This window comes from Rhea pennata, chromosome 1 (assembly GCF_028389875.1).
Source record: "Rhea pennata isolate bPtePen1 chromosome 1, bPtePen1.pri, whole genome shotgun sequence".
In the NCBI taxonomy this organism is placed as follows: Eukaryota; Metazoa; Chordata; class Aves; order Rheiformes; family Rheidae; genus Rhea; species Rhea pennata.
In genome coordinates, this window is record NC_084663.1 from 201,239,501 (window position 1) to 201,256,574 (window position 17,074).

Genomic DNA, 17,074 nt, shown 5'->3' on the forward strand with positions numbered 1-17,074 from the left:
GCCGTTCCCCTGAGCGGCTGCTGCCGCTGCCGCCCGGGATCCCGCTCCCCGGCCCGGGTGCGACTCCCGCTGCTCGGGCCGCGGCGGGGCCTGGCCGCGCGGCGAGCGGGGCGGCGGCAGCGCGCGCGGAGGCGGCGGCGGGCGGGGCCCGGGCGGGACGGCGCGGGCTCCCCACGTCCAGCCTCGGGGGGCGGCGGCCGCAGCGGTGAGCCCGGGGGGGCCTCGGCCGAGGGCCCCGGCAGCGGGGCGGGCCCCGCCCCGAGGCGGGACGATGCCGGTAAAGAAAAAGAGAAAATCCTCGGGGGCGGCGGCGGCGGCGGCGGACGAGACCGGCCTCAAGAAATGCAAACTCGGCAGGTACCGTCTCGCCCGGCGGGCAGCGGCGCCGGGCCGCGGCCGTGCGGAGGCTCCGCTCCGCGTGTCGCCCTGTGCGGCGGCCGGGGCCGCTCGTGCAGCGTCGAGCCGGGAGTTCGGGCGCTGCCGGGGGGCGCGGGCCTTGCGGGCCGCAGCCTCGGCGTTTGGCTCGTTCCCCGAAAGCCGCGGGCAGAGACGTTACAGAACTGCTCCCATTTCCTGATCTTGTTGCTGCCTCTCGTTACACAGGCGGGGCCAAGCCCGCGTTGGTCCCCTTACTCCTCCCAGCCTCTGGCTCTGTGTGGGCTACTCCTCTAGATTTCTGAGGTTACCCATGCTTGGTGGCTACGATAAACTGTATTTTACACAGTGAAGTAGAAGAGGAGGTCAGCATGCTTCAAAATAAAATTAAGGCAGATCTCATTAATAATTGCAGGAATATAAAGCATCTTGTTCTTCAACTCTCATAAAGAGAACAGATGAGATTGCTCATTCCTTGATACCTGAAAATCGCCTTAGAATGATAAAACATTAATAGCAGGAGCTTTAATTTAGTTTAATTAATTTAATTTAATTTAATTAGTAGCAGGAGCTTCCAGTGTAACTTCCCTAAGGGAAATGCATACCTTTTTATAGCTGTTAGAATTTTATTTATCAGTATTTATCAGTTATGACAAAGATCCTAAGGACATAAGAATGGAAAGGACTTTCCAAACCATTACTGCAGGAACGGTTGTTGCCAGAAACCTTATCATATGGTTTTTCTCCCAGGTTGACCATGAATTTAGTCCTTTTGTCATGACTGTTCCTTTTGTATAACTGTTCCACAGCTCACTTTGCAGTAGTTAGTGATCTCTTAATTTCAGTGTAAATTTACTTTTGACCAGCTAATAACTGTTCTTCTGCCAGTACTATCCTTTGTATAGTACTTCTTCCTCATAATGAGTGTATTTGGAGAGAGCACTTACGTCTCTGGATATTTTGTTTTGTTAAATTGACACACTAAGTTCTTCTGGTTTGTGTACTGAAAGGTAGGCTTTCAGTTTCCCTGCTCATCATAGTGCTTCTGCGCATCTGTTCCAGTTTCAGTTCATCTTTTTTGACCACTGGTCACCAAAATTTTATCGTCTTAATTTGTTCTGACTTTTAAAAACTTTTTTGAAAGCTCCTTCAAAAAAAAAAAAAAAGGCTCTACAAGAAACTAGTCATTGGGCAAAAACTGCGACATAAATAGAAGTCTGTAGTAGCTAAATGTTAATAATGAGTATTCCTAATATAGGGCTCATTCTTTAATAAATCCAATGATTACAACTATAAATATATTAAACTGGATAAAAACTAGCAAACACCATGGCTTTGTATGGCTTTGTTTTGTTAGCAACTTGTGACTTTTAATGTTAATTTAATAGATGTTTGTCTGTTGTACATGATGAGAGCTGCAAATAAAGCGTAAGGCTTCATCTTAAACATTGCTTTCCCAGTGAAGCTTAAAGCAACGCATTGGATATTTGTTCAGAATCTCTCAAAGCTGAACTGTTCTTCTGTTCTATATTCATTCCCCCATGTAGGGGCCGCATAATTGTTAATCTTCTCATACAGTTAATTTTTGTCTTATTCTTAGAAGTAATCTTAGCATGTCCTAAAAATGTCATTTGTATTTGGGAGGAGTGTGTATTGTAAAGGTGCTAAAATTCCTTACTGACTAGAAATGTTTTCATATCATTTTTGACTTTTGCTTGAAGAAAACCATTATTTTATATGTTCTTTCAAAAAATGACAAATGATATAAATTCTCTTCCTAGGTAAACTGGGTTGTATGCCTCATAATGAAGTCAGTAGGGTTAGGTTGTGTGTGCTGAGCAGTTTTGATCTTTAACGGATTGCATGTTAACTGCTCGACTCTTGTATGAATAGCAACCATCCCTGAACATCTACAGAATTTACAGAGATGTAGCTACATGTTTAATGTAAACAAATTGGCTGAATTTTCATCCCAAGTCTGGATGCTTAAATATAAATAGCCTAACTTTCAAATATGTCAAACTCAACAGCTTCTGTTGACCTAAGTGGAATTTGCGCATATTCAGCGTTCCTGAAGATCAGGCTGCTTATTAGACACCTAATGCCCGCATATGTAAATATAAGTAGATAAGCTGGCACTTAAATTACTGTGTAGTAATACTTTGACCATCTGTGTGCAGATTTTTTTTTTTTTTTTGATATCTACAAGGTAAGAGTACTTCTACATTTCAGAAAAGGTAATAGTTATGATAAATTAGATCATAAAAATTAACTTGGAATACAATCTTTTCATTACATGAACAAGCTTTGAAGTATTATGACACACAGTTGCCCCTTGACAATTTCAGCTTCATTGTTTGTGTGTTGACTTCATGAAACAGCCTACATAGTAATAAGCCATTTGGATTTCAATTCTAGTTCAAACTAAATTAACTTATTTCCCATTTCTCATATTTAAAATAACACTGTGGTTATTCTTCTGTTTCTATAAGCTATTGCAGATCACAAGCCTCTGGTAAAGTAATAAGTGGAGAGGAACATTTTTCAAGCAAGAAGTGCCTAGCTTGGTTTTATGAATATGCAGGTAATATGTAATGCACTCATATTTAAAATTATGTGGCTTTGTTTTAAACAAAGACAAATGTTATTTGTGTTTTACTTTTTCAAAGTGGTGTAGACATAATATATCATCATTCCATGCACTAAAATTAATACAGTTTTTACCACTAAATTCTCTACCTATTGTTTTGCACACTTTCTTTTTCACTTTGCACTTTACAATTTACTGTAGGTTTCTTTAAATAACTGATATTGCCCTGTAAGCAGTGCTGAATGAGATAAATAATTCTGCTTCTTGATTTGAGGAAAACCAATTAAAATGAATTGGGACAGGGAAAGATAGCTTAGATAGTATTTTATTTACCTACTCTACATAGACTTTGTTTATAATAAAACTGGAAGGATAATGAAGTAGTTCATGATTCAAGTCTCTTGTTTTTTTTTTTTCTCTTGCAAAACTTTATTAAAGATACATGTACTATTTTACTATATGAGAATCTGTCCCAACATTTTTGATACCCAAATAACAATGTTTCATTTAAGTGTTAGAAATAGTGTCTTTTAAATAAATGGCAGTTGCTACTGAAGTAATGGATAGCATCAATAAATATTCAATGTGTTTTTAGAATATATTGAACAGTCTATTATTTGTATACAAGTAGCAGAATCTGCCCAAAAAAGTAAGTATGTTAATTCAGAAAATACAGCCTTTACCTTTTACAATGATAATCATGTTAACATATTTATCCAGGATGAATCAAAATAGCACATCAGCAGGCATTCTAATAATATATGATTATTATGAATATATTAATAAATGACTCCCAGTAGGAGTCATTTCTGGAGTGGGTTCACCCATGAAGCCAAAGAGAGATTCACAGGAACAATTTGGTGGGTGAACTGCAGCATATCTGTATGCACTTCTTAAGTATGCTAGTTGTACTGCTTTTTGGAGGACATCTTTGTACTAAAATGGAGAAGTGACAGTATAACACTAACTACTGTCATCCTAATCAAGTTATCTCCATTTTAGTCATAAGCTTTTCTTCTACCTTCTATGTGTTTAATGTGCTTAGCATTTTGGGGATTTTTTCTTTATCGTACTAAGTAATATGAGGAAAAAATTATTTAAAAAACTTATTATTTGAAGACTCATCCTCTGCTATGTTAGTGCTAACCCCTAATGTTAACAATATTTAAGGATAAGAATAATACCTGAAACACCAACACAGATGGAATGGGGTTTTTTGTAGTCAAATAAAAAAAAAAAGGTATTTGAAAGACATTATGATACGGTAACTTCAGTGTAGTGTATAGATGCCTAAGTCATCTTAAAACCAATTGACTGTTGTTATAATTTAGCTATGATAATATAAAGCTCACTACAGGCTTACAAAAACTCATTTAAGCAAACTAAGCCAGCTTGTGTGCTGTTGTGTGGAGGCCATTCATAGCATGAAAGTTTGGTTTTATTTTTTTAGCTCATAGCACCACTTCATATGTGGTACAGGTATATTCATATCGTAGTTTCTATGTTAGCTGCATTCTAACTCAAACTGCTTAAAACTTTAATTCAGTTGGGTTATTTTTAAAGATAGCTGGTGCAAAATGTAGTCTAACTTTTGTTTACATGTAACCCTTGCACAGAATTCAAACATCACTTACATTTCATTCTGATTCCTTTTTGGTTTTGAAGGTCCTGATGAAGTTGTGGGGCCGGAAGGAATGGAAAAGTTCTGTGAAGACATTGGTGTTGAGCCTGAAAATGTAGGTTTCTTGTGGGATACTAATACCACTTTAAATGAATTGTTAGATTAGATTTAGTTTTACATAAAACTCTAATCTCAGTAAGCAAAGAATTGTATATTTTCCAGCTTTTAGGAGCTTTGCAAGATTTCAACTGGATACATCAGTTGTTTTTATTTTTAGCATAGTGATACCACATCTTCAGAAATTTAAGGGGGAAATTGCACACAACTAAATTACTGACTGATATCTTTATTGACATAATTAGTAATAGATGTCTAGAAATCAGCCTTTTATATTGTTTTAATATTTTCTTCTTACGTACTGGCTTCTTTTTGTCCTCCCCTCTCTGCCCCATCCCACTTTTTTTTCCTCTTCTAGATTATTATGTTAGTTCTAGCCTGGAAGCTAGAGGCTGAAAGCATGGGATTTTTTACCAAGGAAGAATGGTTAAAGGGGATGACCTCATTACAGTAAGTGTTTTTTTTACATATATAATAGAATGTTCAAATTTGTTTGAACCAGTAGCTAAATTATTTTTGTTCCTAGTTGCTTGTTAATTGGGAATAACATACAGAAGCTCTTGCCTTTAGGTCTAGTCTTAGTCACCAACTTGAAGTAGCTACTGTTTTTATGAAGTTGTTAATGTGATGGATTTGCTACAGTAATAATGTTTAACCTTAATACATCAAATTTAGGGATTTTTTTCTTAGAAAAGATATTTTAAAATGTCACTCTAGTTAGTGAACATAAATAAGTAGATTTATAGATACCCATAAGCATATCTTAGTATGGGTATTCTAGAAAGTGATGGGTTTTTTGTTGTTTTATAGATGAAGACTGAAATTATTACTATTATTATTACTATTATTTGTTAGATACAGATCAGCAGCAACACTTGGTGCTTAGATTAAATAACACTTCAAAATTTTCAAAATATAAATTGCTGCCTTTGACTCTCATATCCTACCGTTTGTAGGAATTTCTGGTAGGATAGCACTCTGCTTAAGATGTGATTTCCTTAATGGAATTCTTAATTAGCTTTTGCTGAGGCTTGATTAAATCATTAATTTCTGTTTACTTTGTTATTAGTGAAACTTTTCATGGTACATCAAGATAACATGACTGTTTTAAAGGTGACTTGTTATAATATTGATGCATTGAATATTAAAAATGTCAGGGACCTACAGTGTGCTGGGAAGGAGGGGCTGATTTGACCCTTAAGCTTGGCATATATTTGTCTGAAGAGTTGTGACTAGATTTGGAAGATTATTATAGGCAACTACCGTTTACTTATCTATGACTGCTGAGGAAGTGAGTCTGGTCCAGCTTCTGTGCAAATCTTACTTGATTTGGAAGTAGGCTTCCAAGGGATGCCTAGATTGCTTTGTGACTGTTAAAAGTTCTATAACTTACTAAGAGCTGGAAAGATTCAATTGCCTGAAGTTCAGGACTTCAGAGATTAAATTCTAGGTGCACAGACCCAGAGTAAAATCAGTCTGGGTGTGTAAATTTTTAGCTGCAGTGAATGGGTATAGTTGGTTCACTTCTCTGAAGTATTCAAATTTTTATGCTAAACTGGAAGCTCTCAAAGGCCAGTCAGCTTAGCAAGCACTAAAACATGAAGATATATGAGATTTGACAGCTCTTCAGAGCCAATGCTACAGACTTACTCTGTCCAATAATATGGTAAGATTAGAAATAATTTTCTAAAAAATAAAGCTGGTCATGTTATAACTAAATATATTTAAGATAGAAAACGTGGTAATGTTACACTTTTTTTTTGTATAAACAGATTTGTGATTCAATCACCTGTTTAAGCCCAAAACAGTTAAAAATCTCTATCTTTTGCCTCTAATGAGTATGATATAATAACAGTCTAAGCATCTAGGTGAAGCAGTGACACTCACAGAAGAAAATTCTAAAGCCATTGGCCTGAAAAGAGAACTTAAGTCTGTAGACTTGTGCTGTTTGGGCTTACTGGGAAGGGAGAGCCCTAATATGGGATTTCATCTGGGATGTGGGAATCTAGTTCCTGTTTGAAAGGTTAGACTGAAGTTTTGAAAGGCAAGAGTTTATACTCCAAGAGCAACAGAGTACTATTACATCCCTGCACAGCAGTTTCCTTTTTAATTTTGCATGAAGAAATGACATTAATGTAATAAAAGCCCAGTATGTGTTTTAAGTCTGATTTATATCACAGAATCCTTATTTCAAAATAGGTGAAATACATGTAGTTGTATTAACAGGTTTGGATGGGATTTAGTAAGATGCCTAAACGTATGGTATGCAAGAGCTGGTTTTCTTAAGCTCTTACTGAAAGCTGTGGAGAACTGTCGATGCAGTAGAGCCTAGGGAGATACTCTGTTTACCCTAAGGCACATATATACTGGTTTGTCATCTGAATTGCTCTTCAGACTTGGCTGGTTACATCTCTACTAATTATAATGGGAACATCTAAAGCTTAGACACCTACATTTAAGCTATCTCTAACTACAGATACTAACAGTCTGGTGCCTGAGTTTTGAAGTGAAATCCTTCCTCTTTTTTGCATGTTTTTGATATGCTGAACTCCTTTAGAGAAGAGGAGAAAAATAAATGTGATAAGGTGTATATATTGTCAAAACTAAGATTGATCGCGCAGTAGAAGGTAGCAGTTTTTCTACCACTTAAACACTTTGCAACTCAAATTTCTAGTATATTCTGTTAAATTGGGTGAATCTTACCTTTTACATATATAAAAGCTGGTTGTCTAAATTAATCACCTGAAACACCATTCATAGTCAGCAGAGAAACTAGTATTGGGCAGTTTTTCAGCTATTTTAGACACTTCATTAGGATGAAATGAATACCTCTTGGGCACTGATTGCTTATCTATATTTGCCTTAAAGAAGTGGGAGGTGATTAACTTGAAGCTGAATCTTTAACTTCACATATCTAAGTTAAGGGAGATTAAACAGGGAGATTAAACATGCTCATATATTTATCGATTGTGGTCGTTGTAGACCTGCAAAGAAGAACCGCCTCTTTACAACAGAAGTAAAGAAAAAAGGATTAAAATTGAGAATTTTCTTAAATACCACACAAGTCATTGTTTGAACAAGATAATTACAAACAAACAACTTAGTATGGAAGGAAGTGAAGCTTATGCAACTGTATGTCTGAGTGCTAGTGTCTGAGCACTTCCCTCTGGTTAAGTTTTGACCTTTGGCGTTTGAGCCAAATTTTACAGGAATGTTGAGCTTTTAAAAGTTACTGTATATAAAATTGTTTTGAAAATGAGTGGCTAGGTAAAGTAGAGAGAACCAAATTAGATTCCAGCTGAGGGAAAGTTAGCATCATAATCTCAATTATAAGTTCAAGAGAAGCCACATACAGAGGCAGGAAAGCAGATTTTGTAACTTTTGCTGTTTGCAGAATTACTAAAAAATATATTGGGGTTGCTAAATATTATTTTAGCTATAAGCTAATACCAGCTCCTTTTCAACTTTTGAATCTTTCTGCCTGTTATTCCCTTTCTTCCCTTTCATTTCTGTTCTAACTTCTGTACAGCAGTTTGCTGTCATTTCACATGTTCTAATTAGAAAGTTGTCCTACCTTAAAAAAAAGAGAGAAAATAAACAAATACTTAATCTTTCTAACAAAGTATTGAAAAGTTCAGTCATGTTGTTTACAGTCCAGCCACACAAACAGCTAGATTTCTGTAAAGGAGAAATTTGACAACTTCTTAACACCCTAGTGGGAAGGAGAGAATCCATTGTCAGGTGTGGGAATGTCTTAAGTGGCTTTGTTTTATGCAAGTAAACTATATTCCTACATCAGGCCTCAGTGATGTTTTTCTGTTTGTATTTGGTGGATTAATTTTGATTGATAAAATTTTATTTGATTGATTTTAAATAGACTGAAATAGCTCAAGAATATTAAGACTTGGTAATTGGCACATTTTCATACCAACCTTGCCAAGATCGTGGCTACTGCATTGTAATATATATATAACCACTAATATAATAGACAATGATAGCAGTTTTAGTGTGGACTTTAAATTTATAATTATTTGATGTTTTAATAAAGTATTTTAGGAAATGTAAATATATTGCAGTGTGCGTATCCATGATACGTTCAGTAATCAGGTCGTATTTGGCAAAATGTGTGGTAAACCCACTTTAGTTTATGTAAGTAGTTTGTGTAATTCATCAGCATACTAACAGCATAAGCATTTAGACTGTGCTTGATAGGCAGTTGTCTTCAAGAGCAGAGGAGGATGTTGTTGCACTACAAAGGTTTGAACTTAGAAAGGAAAGATATATTTGCTGTAATGACATCTCATTATATTCATTAAACTGTTAGGTATACTGTTAGCTGCCAATTAGGTGGCTGAAGACAAAAAAAGTATTTTTAGGACTGTAAATGTATTCTAAGTTTAATGAACAAAACTTGTTTTCAACTTCATGAATTATCATAAAATATATTCTTGTCCTTTAAATATGCAACCTAATTAGCTAATAGTTTTATTAACATTGTTCGTAGCAGTTTTACAAGATCTTAGCCCAAGCTACGTTTCCAGTGTCACAGCTGCTCAGAGGCAGAGAGGCAACTAGCAAACTTAGAAATAAGAAGTACTGGCTGTGGGCAAAGAACAGCATCTTAGCAACATGTACTGCAATACTTCTGAAGTCCTTTTCTTTGGGATTCTGTAAAAAGTCCATAAGGAGCTATTACACACACAGAGGGAAACGATTCACTGAAGGGCAGACTGCCAGAAGGCTGCCGTCTATACCAAAGAAAGTACCTGTGTATGCCTTCTCTGTACTTCCCAAAGTGTTACTCCTGTCACACAGGATACAGGGCAAGATGTAATGTTTTGAAGTGTAGGGATTTCAGAGTTTTGTTTTTGTTTTGATTCAAAGCAACCATTATATTAAAAGAACAAAATGTGATATAACAACTGTTCTTTCAAGTGAGTCTTTCCTGGAGGATTTTCATGTGTTGATTACATTCTCCTGTACCAGTGTGGATTAATCTAACATATTTTCTATCTGGAAACAAAAATCCTTTCTAAGTAAAATAGGTAAAAAGCTATGAGCCTTTTTACCAAAGGATTATCGTGTCGACAAGTAGACCTGTAAATCTGCTATACAACAAATGACTTTTCAGTTGAACAGCTACTGATTAGTCCAAGTGATAGGCTTATTAGAGCTTGTATTTATTAATTGTAAAATGCTAGCAAACTTCAGTAAGTTTTGCACAGTGCCTTCTTAGCCCTACAACTCATGGATATGTACAATCCTGAAAGTTCTTTTTGTGCAGAGGAATATAACATGGAGCCCTGATTTTTGTCACCTTCAAACATGCTGAATACTGTTTTCTTCAAACTTATGGAATAATTGAAAGATAACATATTGCTAGGCATAAATAAAAATTGTAGAGTATGGCATGAAAAGAATACCTGAGAAATAAAAGCAGAGACTTTGTATTGTGTAGCTGATAGATCTTTTTTTTTTTTTTTTTTTTTAATCTTGCTTATGGAATCCAAACGTTCATCACTTCACTAAGTTGCAAATGTTGAGCATGTTCAATGTTATTGAAGTCACTTCATAGTAGTATTCCTCTGTAAAATTGACAATGGCGTTTTGGTGACTTTCAGGTTTTTTTACATTTCTTGGCATTGTTTTCACTGTGCATAAATTTTATTTCAAACATCTAACATTGTTTTTTCTTTATTTTAAGGTGTGACTGTACAGAAAAATTACAGAGTAAATTTGACTTCTTGCGGTCACAATTGAATGACATTTCATCCTTTAAGAATATCTACAGATATGCCTTTGATTTTGCAAGGGTAAGACTCGTGGAATATTAGCGTTCTTTTTTTCAAGTGTACATTCACACATTGAATGTGCATTCAAGGGTTATTTATACTTTCTTTATGTTTATTTAATCTTAGGATAAAGACCAGCGAAGCCTTGATATTGATACTGCAAAATCCATGTTAGCTCTCCTACTTGGAAGAACTTGGCCACTGTTTTCAGTATTTTACCAGTATCTGGAGGTACATATTTCCTTGACTTTCTGAAAAATAGTTTACTGGCCTGTTCTATGAAAAAGTTTCAAAGTTTGTTGCATTTTGCTCATGAATTTATCTATAATGTTGCTTTTTCCTTGGTTGGCATCCTTATGTGATATTCTTGTAGGTATCACAAAAAGCCTTCTTTGCCTCCACCTTCCTCTTGCCCTGATTTCTGTCATCAAAGGCAGCTAAAGTTTCATCATTATCAGGCTATAAAAGAACCTAGAATTGAATAGTAGAGCCCTAGTACTTTCTTCAGCTATATCTGTGCTGAATTTGAAGTTTGCCTTGAGCCTGTATTAGGGTGACCTTTCAGGATTGTCTGCGAGGAGGAAATTGTGCTGATGTTTTCCTTTAATGTGTATGTACCTACATTGCTCATGAGCCAGCACAAATAGTTTTATCTGCCTCATTAACTCTTGCTGCTGCACCATGTGACCGCAGTGCTTCCCTTGAAAGGTAGATGTGATCTACATAGATACAATCTGTAGGTATCTTGAACTCTGGTTATCTATAGAACATTTAGATCTGCAAGTGATTTGTAAGCAGCAATGTGGATATGTTTAGCTGGACTCTAGAGCATGCTAGGCTAGAGACTGTTCCCTGGCTTCAAATCAGTGCAATGAAGCAATGTGATCACACTATATCTGTAGCCTGGAGAAAAGATTCTGTAACTGATCATTCTGGAAATGTATCTGAGCTGAGCATGCACCAGTTTAGAGCAAGATGAAAATTACCAGTTCTTGAAGTTTGAGTAGTGACATCTGTATTCCCTGGTATTCTATTTTTTTTAATGATTTTCTTCCAAGAAATTGTTTAACCATTTCAGAACTGTGGCAGTATGTATATTGTGTAGTCTCAAAATTGGAAAACCAAGGAAATAAACAACAGATATATTATCCATTAAGTTGTTTGTTAGGAATTGACTCACAATGATGCAAGAGAAGCCAGAAACTATCAAATGTCTTTTGACATTTTAATATGTTTAATTTAAATTATTTTCCCTAGCAATCGAAGTATAGAGTTATGAACAAGGATCAGTGGTACAATGTTTTAGAATTCAGCAGAACTGTCCATGCAGATCTTAGCAACTATGATGAAGATGGTGCATGTAAGTATACATAACATTTTGCTTATTCAACTATTGTTTTGATATTTTCAGTATGCACAAAATATGGGCATGTTAAACTCCCATAATAGAAACAGTACTCTAAAGTGTAAAATATTTCTTCTTCAACGATGCTTAGAAGAGCTGTCCTGATAACATCTGCTGTTTGAAAGTGTCTGAGTAACTTTGGTAATGTCAGTGGTATGATGGTATACTTCTGCCAACTTCGAGTCAGGTGAGGATCAAGTCAAGCTACTTGATATATGAAACTATAGACTTACCCACAAACTCGTGTTCTACAGTAATATATACACAATTCTTCTTAAATTATAAGGTAGTGTAACTGCCAGTACTTGGAAAATGATTGATTCTGAACTCCCATCTCTGACTGATAATCAATTATATTACAATTGGTTTGCATCAGGCATCTGATCTTGTTCTGTGTTTAATTTTTTTAAAAATTTTTAAAAATTTTAAAAATTTTTAAAATTAAAAAAAGCTTTTAAAACTCTAGCAAAAAGGAATTACTTGCTCCAGTTTATGATATAACCTTATTAAGGTTTTTATGTAGTTCACTTCACCTGCCAAATAAGTCAGGAACTTTTTTTTTCTTTCCATAGTTCCATTTAAAGCATATTCATGTAGTGTTTTGTCACCTTTAGTTTGAAGTGACTGTAATCAATCTCCTGAGTTTTCATAACTATTTGATCATATGGATTGATCTTCATATATTAAGAGAGCAGGTTTTTAAGACATTTTTAAATATAACCGTTTCATGCATTTGCAGGGCCCGTACTTCTGGATGAATTTGTTGAATGGCAAAAAGTTCGTCAAGCGTCATAGCAAGAACAATTCGGAAGAAAATGCAAACGTTTTTTTGATGCCCACCTCTAAACAAACTAATGAGGATTGCATTTTCATTCTTATGAAAGACTTTACAGTAATTTTTTTCCTTTTCTAAGGAAGTTTTCTTGTTACATGTGATATGGGCATTGAACCACACCTCTTCTGAGACTGAAAGTTGGAGTTTTTGTTTTGAGTCTTATGTTTATAGCATTTATTTCAGAACAATAAAGATTCAGACTTGTGACAAAGGCCTAAAAGTGAAGAATGTCCCTTGAATGTGAGTGTGGTGTCTATTTTTAAAACCAAATCTTTAAGATTATCTTTCTCAGAAGTGCCCTTTGCTAGGAATTTTTGAGACCTTAAAAATGCTTAACTGGCACTGTTGCTTGCTGATGGTATGACTGTCTTTTGCGACAAATGTTGGAAAGAATGACTGATTTTTGAAATTTGCATATTAAGTATTGGTCATGAGTTATGCCACAGTTTTCAGCTCCTTGTGGAGATAAAGGCCTTAAATTCATTTTTCTGTTCAATACCCACCCAGTGGCATGGCATTTGATGGCAGACACTTTTAAAGCGGAAAGATATAGAGCATATGGCTGCATATGCAGTATGACTGGAAACTGATTGCCTGTACTTCAGATGATTAGCATAAATATTCTTTGGTACAGTAAGGCAGCTTCAAATTCTTACTACAACTTAGACTTTGAATTGCTTTGTGTAAAAAGTGCAATTTATATTTTAAAAGGGAAAGCTGGAAAGACTTGGTTTCAAGGCTAGCTTTGCTTCTTATGTGTTTTAGACTGGAAGTATTCACAGCATGATTTTTTTAATCACCGTGGAAGTATTGCATAATGTAAGGCCAAAAGAGACAAATCATACCCATTTGACCTGTGTATAACAGGCGATACATTTTAACCCAGTTACTCATGTATTGAGTCCAATAACTGCTGTGGTTGCCCTTTTAGGCATGCAGTATTGGTGGCAACCTTTAAATGCAGTACAAGTTTGTTCTCTACCTTCCTGTCCAAGAGGCTTTGGACAATGTGACTTTTGAGGAGGAAAGAGATTTTAATGAGTAAATGTGGGAAATCAGAAATAAAATGAGATGAACAAGCATTTGTAACTTGTACTTTATTATATGATTATATTAATTAGACTGTGATAATGCCATGAGACTCCAGTCACTTATTAAGGCCTTGGTGTGCCAAATATTTCAAAAGCTTGAAGAAAAAAACAGACAATATAAGCTAGGCATGACTTGAAGATCTTTTGCCTCAGGGAAATGACTTCTGTTTTGCACATCTGTTTTTCAGACTAACAAACATGAGTTTTTCCGTCTTTAAGGAAAACTTTATTCCCAAGATAAATAATTATTTCACAGTGAGGAAAAAGGAGGGGTGAGGAGAGAGAGGAGGGAAGAAATAATAGTAAGAAGTGGGACAAAGTAGTAGCATCCATCCACATTCTTGTTATACTGGAGAGAAGTGCTCTTGCTACTCTCCAGAGTAGCTTGCTCTTCAGGGTGCAGGAGGTAATGCCAGTCAGCAGTGATCCATGGGCAGTTTTACAAGTCACTGGATAGTGCAGTTGAACATTGGAAGTTTGGTTCTGCCTCAGTGGTTAAAAAAAGTATTGAAACAGAAATCAGCTGAGAAACTTTGAGATAGCTGTGCTTGTACTATGGTTAGTGTCTATGTGCATGTAAACATGCACTAAATATTTTTCCAGCCTTTCTTTAGAAAGTACTTCATTTAGACCTCATGTCAACTGCAACAGTTCTCTTAAATATGTTACAAGTTATCCATTTGAATTGCTGATAATTGATTTCACCCTTAACAAGAGTGCCTTTCATTTGGAAATTGCTGTATAAACAGAAAATCAGTGCCAGAGTAAGAGTAACCTCAAGAGTACCAAGAACCACTAGTAGAGCAAGATTCTGAAATGCACAGGATAAAAATGCACCAAATAGCTTAGGTCAAAGAAAATACTACTGTATACTAAATCATTGCAAGGGCACTGATTCTGAAATGACTTCCTAAAATTCACTGCAATGGCTATCCCTGCTTAGTAATGTTTAGTCCCTGTTATACTGGGAAATTCTCTTTCCAGAAATTTTGAAGTACAGGTTAGAAGCTGAACATTTTATAGTGTGATTAAAAAAAAAAATCATCTTTTTTTAGATAATTGCGAACTGTTGTGAATTCAATTTAAACTGGTTGGTCCTAGAAGATGGTATTAGTGTCTAACAGTAGGAGTGATGCATCTACCAATTTGAGGTGGTCAAGTACTTACCGTTAAGGTATAGGACACTATGTGATGTATCATTTGTATCTCTGTTAAGGTTTTATCAGTATTGCTATAATAAATCCATGTTTCAGGGATTTATGACTTGGTTGTGTGTGTGATTGAAAATCATCAGTTACTGTAAAACTTTGGGAATGAATGTATGTAAACTACTTAAAATCAATATAGTTTTTCAAATTTGAATGAAATAGGATTTTAAGTTATGTTTTGTGCTCAAAACTGCAATCAGATTTATTGTTTAAATGTAAACTAATGGCTTGTACAGTTTCATTGTGAGCTGGTCACTTTTATTAGGTGTCTTTTATTAAACCACTTTACAGCTTACTGTGGATAAGTGCCAAAAGCTGCTTTTCTTTTTTTTTCTTCTAGTTTTGTGCATACACACAAGTCAGAATCCCCAAATCAAGTTCAGCTAAACGCTTTCTGTAGCCTTTGAATTTTAATTTTGCTTTGCTCAAGTCTATTTCAGTCTATTGAATTAAAAAAAAAAGTGATACCTTATTTTCAATATTTTAAAAAGTAGAAAGTTCACTAGTGAAATATGCTGCTGCGGCTATAAGAATAATAAAAGCAAAGGTGAAATGTCTTCCAAAACAAACTGATAGTGGTGTCTATCTTGATGTTATAAACTTCACTTAAATCTTATCTTCATTTCTTGATACCAGTTCTCTCCAACATAGCTAAATTCTTTTCTTCTTCTTTTTTTTTTTCTTTTTTTAAGACAACTAAATTGAAAGGGAATGTTTTGTTTTTCATTTTACCCTGAAAACAGTTATCTATTCGTGGAAAAAGCCATACTAGTAGGTTGAAATGTAATACTTCTATGTAAAAAATGTGATTTTTTTAAAAAAAATTAGTCATGTATGTTTACCTCTGTCTTTAACTATATATATATATATATATATATATACATACACACACATACATACATGTGTGTGAGTGTGTATATATATATATATGTATATAGTTTTGAGCTAATTTATCTTTACTATTTAAAGAGCTAATTCTTTGGCTATTAATTTCACATTTCTATATAGTGGAATTTAATTTTTGCATTTGAGATTAATACAGATACAAACTTGGTTCCAATTGCAGATGGTCCAAAAGAGGGCACTGTGGTCTATATTTGAATTGTTAAGATTTTTTTCCTATCTGTCAAAAGCTTTGAGCTGATATATTGATACTGAGTACACAAAAATTATAAAAGGGACCATAAGTTTAACTAATGTTTCTGATGTATTTTGTTCATTTCTTTTTAAGCTAGTGAACAGTTCTTTCAATGCAAAATGTACAACCTTGTACAAGTTTAGCTTTAAGTATGACAAATAAAAGTGTTACATAATAGGGCAGATAACTTCTTGTCTTGCTGCCTCTTAGCTTTTCTTTTGTGTACACATAATTGTTCTTAATCACTGTGAGACTTAATTACTGCAAAATGGATCAGTCTAATTTCTAATATAACCCTCTTCAATAATGTTCTTTGCTTCTCTGTCTACCTTAGAAAGTAGAACCTGATCTCAATTAGGATCAGACAAGTAAACAGCATCCCTGACTCTGGTTTGTTAGATGTTATTACTATTCCATGTTACTAGATGCTGATAGAACTTACCTGTTCTAGTAATTAACTTGCATGAATTATTCATTGGATCAGGCCTGTTCCAAAAACCTGTTGCACTGCATGTTAATGAGAAGAGAAGGAACCTTTTTTCCTCCTATATCTCTTGTATCATTCATCCTTTTTCAGGAAATGCCATGGTGAACATGGTGTTTTCTAGTGTACTCTTCCATTTGTTTTTTCACAGAATGAATTAAAACTGGCATTGCTGCCCTGTTTGAGTTAGTGCCACCGTCACCTTGCAGCTACTGCTTGTTCTGCAGGCATTTCTAGTGGCTGAGGTCCTGTACCATACTTGCCTCAGGACACCTATCTCTATTCAGAGATCATCAATCCATCTCAGTCCTAAAGCAAGGCAGTTTTGTCGTCTCCACAGTTTGTTTCATCCAGTTCTCATAGTGAAGTCCCTGCTGTCCTCCGGAGACAGCAGGATGTTTAGTTGTATGCAAAACAG

The 17,074-nt window shown here is 35.5% G+C and overlaps 1 protein-coding gene across 1 annotated transcript; it reads left to right on the plus strand.

Annotated features, from left to right (window-relative positions):
- Positions 1-172: 172 nt before the first annotated feature.
- DCUN1D5 (defective in cullin neddylation 1 domain containing 5) lies at positions 173-15,082 on the plus strand. Its single transcript, XM_062567282.1, has 8 exons — positions 173-357; positions 2,868-2,959; positions 4,631-4,701; positions 5,062-5,153; positions 10,408-10,516; positions 10,622-10,726; positions 11,753-11,855; positions 12,640-15,082. Exons 1-8 carry the CDS (start codon positions 272-274, stop codon positions 12,693-12,695), a joined length of 714 nt encoding a protein of 237 aa, XP_062423266.1. The 5' UTR covers positions 173-271; the 3' UTR covers positions 12,696-15,082.
- The last annotated feature ends 1,992 nt before the right edge of the window (positions 15,083-17,074 follow it).

What these genes read in the sequence shown, in the direction of transcription:
- DCUN1D5 (XM_062567282.1), top strand. Translation starts at nt 272, where the DNA reads ATGCCGGTAAAGAAAAAGAGAAAATCCTCGGGGGCGGCGGCGGCGGCG. An exon ending in AAGAAATGCAAACTCGGCAG is followed by an intron (nt 358 to 2,867) that starts GTACCGTCTCGC and finishes TGTTTCTATAAG; the next exon opens with CTATTGCAGATCACAAGCCT. An exon ending in ATGCCTTTGATTTTGCAAGG is followed by an intron (nt 10,517 to 10,621) that starts GTAAGACTCGTG and finishes ATTTAATCTTAG; the next exon opens with GATAAAGACCAGCGAAGCCT.